This window comes from Macadamia integrifolia, chromosome 5 (assembly GCF_013358625.1).
Source record: "Macadamia integrifolia cultivar HAES 741 chromosome 5, SCU_Mint_v3, whole genome shotgun sequence".
Taxonomy (NCBI): Eukaryota; Viridiplantae; Streptophyta; class Magnoliopsida; order Proteales; family Proteaceae; genus Macadamia; species Macadamia integrifolia.
In genome coordinates this window covers 42,110,239-42,120,042 of record NC_056561.1, presented here as the reverse complement: position 1 = coordinate 42,120,042, position 9,804 = coordinate 42,110,239, and the positions used below count along the sequence as shown (strand labels likewise).

At 35.8% G+C, this 9,804-nt stretch overlaps 1 protein-coding gene across 1 annotated transcript; it reads left to right on the top strand.

Moving 5' to 3' along the window:
* Window positions 1–981: 981 nt before the first annotated feature.
* Window positions 982–3,598, top strand: LOC122078192 (E3 ubiquitin-protein ligase AIRP2-like). Its single transcript, XM_042644078.1, has 6 exons — window positions 982–1,299; window positions 2,038–2,197; window positions 2,340–2,406; window positions 2,597–2,831; window positions 2,917–3,079; window positions 3,324–3,598. The coding sequence occupies exons 1-6, from the start codon at window positions 1,217–1,219 to the stop codon at window positions 3,477–3,479; spliced, it is 864 nt and encodes a 287-aa protein (XP_042500012.1). The 5' UTR covers window positions 982–1,216; the 3' UTR covers window positions 3,480–3,598.
* Window positions 3,599–9,804: the final 6,206 nt, after the last annotated feature.

Here is a 9,804-nt window from a genome sequence, read left to right as displayed (position 1 = left end):
CATTTACGATCATGAACAGATACATTGCATCGGTTTTACCGACTTTCTTTTCTTTCTTTTTTGGTAAAGATATTACCACATCTCAATTCTTGCCACATAATAAATTATTTCAGGAAGAATTTCATCATTATTATGATATGCAATGATGTTGTATTGGTTTGAGAAAATCATGATTAGGGATCAAATGAAGAACGTGTGGTAGTAATTAGAGATTATCTCTTTTAAAGCTTGGATAAGATACTTTAGAAGTTGACTACCTCTCTAGTTGGCCTTATATTAGAATTAAGATTTTAAAACAAGGGATTGGTATCTGAATAGGTCCAGTTGATTTTGATCTAATTCTTTTTGGACGACTAGAATTTCCTCTTGAACATTAGAAATACTATTTTATTAATACTTTGATTTTGGGCTTTTGTGAAATGTATACATTAATTGTTTTTAGATTATAACTGGAAACCCTTTTTTTTCTGGACCTCCGTATAGATTGCATGCTCCGAAATGACACGAACTAGATTAAGCTTTATCAATTTCAATTCTAATTGTTTGATTCGTGCAATTTGATTCCAATTTTTAAATCTATTATGAGACCAGACCTAATCCAAGATATTTGGATGCATGTTCCAGGCCATTATGCTGGTGGAGACTGGAGTGTGGGGACCTGGTGTGCTGGTCCTGTTTAGAGGAAGACTAGGGTTTATAAATAAATAAATGATTAATACATTAATAACTTCTTTCCATGTACGTTGTATTCTCTTAAGATAACATTACCCCATAAACACACTATCATAAAAATAATTTCCAAAAAAAATATAAGAAACAATGTACAAATCCACACAGAATTTCTTATACCCTAAAATGAGTGATAAGAGAGGGAAATGGAAACAGGGAAAATAATATATTAATGGAACAAATTATTAAGGGGAGAAAGGAAGGAAGGAAGGAAAGGCATCCCTTTCTTTTCTTTAAGTGGAGGGAGGTTTCAATACAAAGCAAACGTCTCTGTCTATCCTCTCTCCTTTTAAAAGGTCTCTCTCTTTACTTTCCACAACCTTCCCAACCAGAACTCTCAAAAAAGCCTTCTTTTCACCCGCCCTTTTCGGTTTTGTCCTTCCTTGTGATTCTATTTCTTCTTCTTCTTCTTCTTCTTCTTCTTCTTCTTCTTCTTCTTCTTCTGTCTCTAGCTAACCGGAGAATCAAGGTAGAAGTTCAGGAGGAAATGTGGCAGGAGCAGCCCAGTGGATCTTCTTACAGGGAATCCATCAAAGGTTTAGAAGCTGATGTACAACATGCTAATAGCCTGTAAGTTCTTTCAACTTTTTCCCCTTTTCTTATTTTTGGCTTCTGTCACCATTTTTTATGGTTTTTGTGTTTTGCATTTCGGTTTCTCAAGTTGGGTTTGCTGAAAATTGCTTGCCTGAGCTAATGGTGGGAAGTGATTTTAGACAAGACAGTCTTTGAGCCCTTTCTATTGCTTTCATCTTCTTCTTCTATTATTTAATTTTCGGTTGGAACTCCACTACAAAGTCACGTAACAGGAAGAACATTCACAAGCCCCCCCACCCCAAAAAAAAAAAAAAAAAAAAAAAAAGTCACAGAAAGGAAACCCTTTTTCCATCTACAGCTTGAGAAGAGAATTGCTCCACCCCTGAAACCCTTGTCCTCCAAAGTCAGAGAACCAACAATCCTTTTAGCATAACCATCCACTTTGTGAAAAGATAATTGTTTCTTCAGAGAAAACCTATTTGTACTTCTACAATGTGTATTCTGAGAAATATGAGAATTGCTCATGGTTTTGCTTCCCCTAGAACCTACTCCCCATTTTTCCTGTTGGTTCTGGTATTTTCCCAGTTGCCCAGTTTTATTTGGATTTTTCATCTGGGTTGTCAAGTTTGCAAAGGGCCAGCTTCCCCCTTCTTCTTTTTGTCCCCTTTTTTGGGGGATTTTTATGTTATTGTACTTGGTTCAGGAGTTGAGTTAGATTTTTTTTGGTCTAGATGCAAATTAATTTGGATTCTGGTTTGGTTTTTGAATTTGTAGAGCGGCAGCTCTCCCTAGGGGTTATGGTGGAGAGTATCTTCAGATGAGATTGACTTACAGCCCATTTGCACCCTTCTTTGTCTTTTTAATTGAATGGATGGATTTCAGTTTTACAACCCTCCCAAGCTATTTAGGCCTTCTCCACATAGTCATATACAAGGTCAGTTGGTATTCTCCCTGTTTTTCACTTCTCTCATTTAAATTTGGAGGAATTAAGAGGGCTAGTAATATGAGTTTCAATTATTTTCTACATTCTTTTCTTTTCAAGTGATCAACCAGAATTGGCCTTTTAAACTGTACAGGAATATTTAGATGGAATGACAAGCATATCTTCCAAGGAATGTAAAGCCACCATTAAGGAATTCTACGGTCCGTATTGTTGCTCCTAATTTCCCGCCATCTCCACCACCCCCCCCCCCCCAAAAAAAAAAAAAAAATTGGAAAAACCCCAGAAATAAAATGATCTATCCCAAATTTTTCTGTTTCACATCCTTCATGCAATTCTATGTTTTCCTTTCTCTAAAATGGTAAAAGTTTTTTTCTTTGAACGATCTTGTAGCTGTCATATACCCTACTCTTCAGCAACTTGAAGGTGAATTAACAGAACTGGTGGACAAGAATGAGAAAGGTGAATGTCTTGAAATTTCAGGAAGGAAGAAGGCAGAAGAGAGGTGGAAGGTTTCCAACAAGGATCCAGAACGAGAGGATGAATGTGGTATTTGTATGGAAGCTTGCACCAAGATGGTCTTGCCCAACTGTGGCCACGCCATGTGCATCAGCTGCTTTCGCGACTGGTAACTACTGAACCCCATATTCAGCTTTAGCCTTTAATGAAATTCCTGATCAAATATCTCACAAACACATTTATTATGAAAACAGGAACTCGCGGTCTCAATCCTGCCCTTTTTGCCGAGGTAGCTTAAGAAGAGTTAATTCAAATGACTTATGGGTCCTCACTGGCAATGGTGATGTGGTTGACACTGTGACTCTTGCAAAAGAGAACCTGAGTCGTTTCTATCTCTACATCGATAACCTGCCACTTGTAATGCCTGAAACCCTCTTCTTTGTATATGATTACATGATCTGACCTAGGGAAGGGGGGTGACATATAGTTACATATTGCCGATCACCACTTGTACATATAATCCACTGTGGAGATCTGTGAATTGTCATCCATATTCCTTCTAAAGGAATAAGAAAAAATGTGAGGACAGAGGGGATTGCAGTTCTTTCCCACTAGTTGTATATAATTAACTGTTTGCTGGGATACCCATTTCCTGGATCAGGAACTAGGTGGTGCTTTACTCGCTACAGCATGTCGAAGAACTAGCTGGGTGCCTATGAAGATATGTGACATCTTTACTTGCTGCTGTACATCGAATGTTACTCGTGCACTGCATCTGGTATGCTTTGCGTTCATTCTCAGCTTTTTGAGATCCTGAGAATTGCAGTGATGGTGATCATTGATAAGCTATGCTTCTACTTTGTATGAAAAGATGTTACAAACTATGATATCCCTGTATGTTGATAAAATCTCATAATAAGATAGTTGATGGAAACACCAAATGTGTACATTGCTTGATTTACTTGATTGCTACTATCATGAGTTTGCTTGTTTATACTTGTTTTTCAAATGCATTTGTTTGTGTTTTTGGGTCAACAATCCTAGTCGACAGGAGCACATTGGACACGTGTGCAGAGGATAAACATCAGTATTGACTGAAACTATCTCATCTGAATTTTGAATTTGATTTCATTGTCGAAATCTGCATTTGTTTCTGATTTAGTAGAGCAATCCACTCCAAACCGTTTCTGATTTGTTGGAGCTTCAAATCATATATACTAAACATGAATGGAAAATGAAGGCAATCAATCTTTCCAATCTCCAAATTTTACATTGTATCAGTCTTATCTCGATCCTAATATCCCTCACCCACCTGCAACGTATTCTCAGTCACAGCATATCTAGATTCGAATCCCTCTGTGCTTCCTTCTGCTGCTGAGAGCTCTGATGATCCATAGTTTCTTCGTCATTTTGACAGTTCTGGTACCATCTAGTCAGCCACCCTCTCACCAGTGACAACTATTCTTCCTAGCGTTGAGCGATGAAAATGGATTTGACCACTAAAAACAAGTATGAGTGCAATGCACTCTCCATATTGAGGCCTTGAGGGGGAATATTTGCTGAAACTTTCTCATTTGAATTTTGAATTTGATCTCATTTGATTTGGTTATTGTAAACTATGTCTGTTTCTGATTTAGTGGAGCAATCCACTTCAAACCATTTCTGATTTGTTGGAGCAACCCACTCCAAATTATTTTGCTCACATAATCCTCTCCCTTATTGTATATAATCTACTGTACATGAATGGAAAATGTAGGGAATCAATTATTCCTATCTCTAAATTTATGTCAATCCAAAAATATGGAAACAATGGCTGAGAATCTGAGATGATGTAGAATTATGGCCTTTAGAAATGTGTAAGAAAGAGCAAGCTCCATTTATTTTAGTTTTTATTGATAGTTGCATCTCAGAACAGTTTAAAGAAGAATCTTAACTTGGTTTATGGAACTGGTCAATTTCCCAATCAGGGAAGACTGTGATGGGTACACATGGAAAATTGACAAACCACCGTATGCTGTTTATACTGGGGGTGTGTTGTGTCATTAGTCAAACTTGGAATGATTTAATTAGTATAATGCCTGAATTTATGATTCTTTGGTCTATATTGGACTGCTTGTGAAGAACTTTCTCTTCAAGCAAAAGAATTCAATGGATTAGGTATATTTATTATGGAAAGTGTATGGTCTTTAGAAATGTCTCTATATTGGACCCTGTGCTTTGTGTGTGGTTGTTAGCCTGGGGAAGAACAATGGAATAAGCTACTTGGGGTATTTTGACTTTTGAAAGTAGCCAGAAAGAAGGGTTTTAATTTTGCCACCGACTTCTACACCACCCACCCTCTTACACATGCATACGATAAAGTTTGATCCTACAACCTCCTCCCCTTGGTGCCGACTCTTCAAACCGAAGTTACCACCAATAGGCTAAGTTAGTGTTTGTAATACATCAACATTTTCATTTGATTATTTTTCTTTTCTCATATACATATATTTTAATTGTTTTCTCTCTCCTGTTTTTTGTTCTCCACCATTGGTGTGGTGTAAGAGTTTCCTCCTGCATTGGACCCTTTCTCCTCAAATTAATACATATTCAAGGTAATCCTTTTTGGGAGAAGATCACAGTATGAGAGAAAATAATAAAGAACTCCATGTGAGAAGGAAATAGTATTTGGTGTTGTGGAAGAGTTTTACCCTTTATTTATTTATAAGAAAAGAAATTTTTGAGCCGCCATGGTGGATACGTTACCATCCATCCATGCATCCTCTCTCTCTCTCTCTCTCATACAGACATATGAAATGACCTCACTCTCTCTCTTATGCAAGAAACAATTGTACCTCGTTGATGCATTCTCTTATGCCGCTTGCTTGTAAGAACCCTCTCCCCTTCCTTTATTTAATAAGAATTACCTGTTCAAGGCTTTTAGAGGACTCATGGTTCTGTACTAATCTTTAAAGTCAGTTTCATGTCCAGCACTCCTTCTAAGCTGGATGTGGCTGGCAAGAGAGTATGAGGTAGTATGAAAATGAGACTTCCTTATAATTTTTTTTTTTCAGTGTTTGGAAGCAAGGAAAACTTCCAGAATCTGATCAAAGTGATCGGATTTAGCGGATTTCTCATATGAAAGCCCACGAGCTGTGACTATGAGTGCCCCAACTGGTAAATTATTGGTCGTGTCATCTAATTCCATGGATAACCATTTCTAACCATGGTTTTAAGATTCGGGAATTGGATCGGTGACGCCCATTCTACCATATTTCCAACCGATTCTAACTAATTCCGATCAATTTGAATCGAAAAATCTACACCAACCGATTCAATTCCTGATTCTATCTTCTGAAACCTTGTTTCTAAACCATTGGGTGAAGCTCTGAAGGCACAACCAAGGTTTCAAAAACCGGTGAATTTGATTGGAATTGATCTTTTCCACCAACCCGATTTCTACTGTTTTGAATTGAAATATTCACATTAAGACTTCTCTGAATCGATGGGTTTTCAGATCAAATCATCGATTCTAAGGTTCTTTGTGGCAATTCAAATCCTATATGAGAGGCCGATTCCTTTAAAACCCTGGCACAACTTGCATGGTTTAAAGTATCTCTGATACTGATATGATACCCTTTGATATGTATCTTAAAATTTAGCTGACCGATAGGATACATGGAATTTTTAAAATCCTTTCGTATCGATATATATTCTACGATACATACCTATATGCACCAATACACTATCAATACGTACTGATACTCTATGGAAAATATAAAATCGAGGTGAAATATACGTTTCGGTATGTATTGGTAAGTATCGGTGAATATTTGTATGTATCGATCAATACGTATCGATGAGTATCGATATGTACCAATACAGTACGCTGTGGTTATATAATGGCCAAGATGAGTATTTTTTTAGAAAACACGATTTTTTGAGGGGTTTTTGTTCTAAAGTTGCTGTCAGCCATATTTCTTTCTTATTAAAGTGGAAATCAAGATTGGGAACAAGGATTTTATATTTATGGGACAACTACAAACCTTGAATTCTTAGTGCGATATCCTCAATTTAGTATTTATGTATAATATATGTTATAAATAACTTTTTTTAATAAATTTTTTATGCAACAGTGTTTAAAAAGGTGTTTCATATCCATTTATGTGTTTATCTTTAGTGTATCTTAGCGTATCTTCGATACGATATGATACCTTTCGCTACTTATCTTAATTTTGATTGATTAATATGACGATCGATACCGATACTTTAATCCTTAAACACAAGATAATCATTTTCGAGGCACAAAGTTTCCCCCTCATAGACAATCGTGGGGGAGTTCATTTTCTTTCTTGAGCTTCCCTACATATTCACATACTATTTCAGATTCACATTCTCCCATTTTATGACTAGCCAACACAGCTTTAAAGCTAACCACGTGGCAAGATTGGAGGACAGAAGCAGACCTCCCTAGAAGGATGCCTTGGATGTGTTTGTATATTATAAACCTGTTAAGTGGTGGCATGGTGGATTCCGACCTTCAGGTAATCTAGAATCCACGTACAGGACAAATAAACCAAGAATCTTCCACGTGGTACGTTACGTGGTAGGACATTAATATCTACAACTTCTCGCTCGGATTAGAGTAGGGGATTGGAAGTTTCATCCTCCCTCTTGGTTGAAAGCAACACTTGGTAGAACATGGTTTTAGAAAATGGTATCGGGATAGGGGAGAGGGATGGAAATTAGAAGCAAAATTTTATAATTATTACTTAATATGATTGCATAAGTCACTTAAATTAATAATTATATTTTGAAAAAAAAAAAAAATCTTGTCTATCTAACATAGGAAACACCTAGACTAGTGCAAACGTTAAAAAAATCAAGGTATCGTCTATTGTGTGTGTTAAATATATTTTTGCACGTTTTTTCACTGGCGAGATCGACAAAGTTCTATCGTTAACCCTTCTAATTTTTAGATATAATCAAGTAGGAATCCTAAAATTTACCTTTGAATATGAGGATTTTTAAATATAGAATAAAATAAAATTTTAATAATTAAATATGGAATAGTTTAGACTTAGTGACATAACTACATGGGATTAGTGATTACAATTTTTTTTTTAATAGATTTGTAAATTTCAAAATTTTTCTCTTTAATTTTTCTTAATTTTCCTTACAACCAAATGAAGAGATGAAAGAGAAATGAAAAAACTATGGTCCAAATCCCAGTCCCAGTCCCAGTCCCCACAGAAATAATGGAAATGGAAAGGAAAAACAAGGAAAGTAAAGCACAATTTCAGGTGCTGTTCTGGCCAAAGGAGAGGATTCTCTCCAAGGCCATGGTGTGGTACTGTGGTCAGAGAAAGTCTTCTTCCTCAGCTCTTGGTTTTACTTCATGTGACAATTCAGTTGGCACTTGGCACAGAAACTCAAACTTTGTTGACAGATTGTGAGCTTTATACACTCAATTGGGGGAGGCTTCAGCCCAAAAGCTTATAATTATGGACAAGTAAGCTTTTCAATACCTAGCCACTGATGGTGAAGTATGGTCGTTCTTCAATTTGGCAACTTTTTGGAAAATTCATAAACTATCGGATGTGATAACCTTTCATTGTAAAAATATTAATAGTAACCCAACTATAACTTATCAACTATCCCTAGCCATTGATGGCTATACAAATTCAAACCTATATACTAACAGCATATGTAATATCTCCTAATGTTATCTTTTTTTTTCTTATGATAAAAAAAAAAAAAAAAACCTTTGAATAAAGGTTGATATTATTGGGGTCAGCAGCTAGAGTTTGGGTGGTCAGCAATGTGCCACGTGGCTGTAATAAATTTCCCAATTGTGTTAAGACTTTTTTTGATTGTGGATGATACAAGAGAAAAATTTCGATAATGGAAACACCATGAAAAAATCAAACAAACAATCATAATCAAATATAAGGAATTTAAATGAATGTCTACAATCATTTAAGATAATTAAAAAAATAAAAAATAAATTATGGAAAAAAGAACTCTGCCCGGGGTGAAAATACCCAACACTTGTGCGGGTAACTGGATCTTTTTATGCCCAACTGTGTCTATATATACGGAAAACCAGAGGGGTAGGATTCTTTCACCGAAAAGTTGTATACTTTTCTTCACCTCATTGTGTGATCCTCTACTAAGGTTTTCCCCCAAGAGACAATAAATAGTCACCCTAAAAACCTTTACTCATACAATTTTAATTTTAATTACTCTGTTTTACATGTAATAAACCCAAAACCATCCTAGTTAACAATATAAAATCTAAATAATTTTCTGTCATGCTATCTTAGTGGTACCTTGTGCTGTCACTATATATACCACCAAGAAGGAAGAGAAAATTAAAACAGAAGCAGCAATAATTATCTTAAGGAAATCTACTTTGGGTGGGAAAATATTTCACTTCAGATGAACTGTTTCATAATAGTTGCTAAAACCATGATATTTCATAAAAGGAGAAAAAAATTAACAACCAAGAAAACTAACATCTGTTCCTCTACTCTAAACAAGTAGTTAAAGAACCAAACACACAGCTAAGTTAAGCTCTCCTCTTCTGAAGCATGACATAGTTTTTCCAAACACTTGAATGGAATTTGTTGACAAAGTTCAAGTTAAAGACAAGAAAAAAGTGGGGGGAGGGGTCCTGAATGAACATTGAATTCAACTTTTTGAGGATTCTAGTGGAGTCCAAAACAAGATTCCATTTTCTTCTCTACTAAGGTCAAATTTAAATTATACCTTCTTCAACCAATACACTGATTTGATACATTGATAAAATTTGTCGGGCGACGGGTCCCATTCGGGTTTCATTTGAGTTTAATTTGCAGTGAATTGAAGTTTATGGATTTGATTGAACATCAATTCACTAGTTTCTTATGCCCATTTTTTCTTCTTTCTCATAGGTTTTTATGCTTTGTATGGCTCATTTCTTATATTTTGATTCATTAACTTTGCTGGTCAATCAGTAAACTAGCTAGTTTACTTTGCTATAGTCAAAGACCTGTTCTCAGTCTTAGTTATGAATGAGTCTCTATTTGGCTGGTTCATTAGTTCTGTACTTGATAATTGATAATGACAGTTCTTGTGTCCTTGACCACTTCTTTTATACTAAATTTCTGTGCATCAAAGAA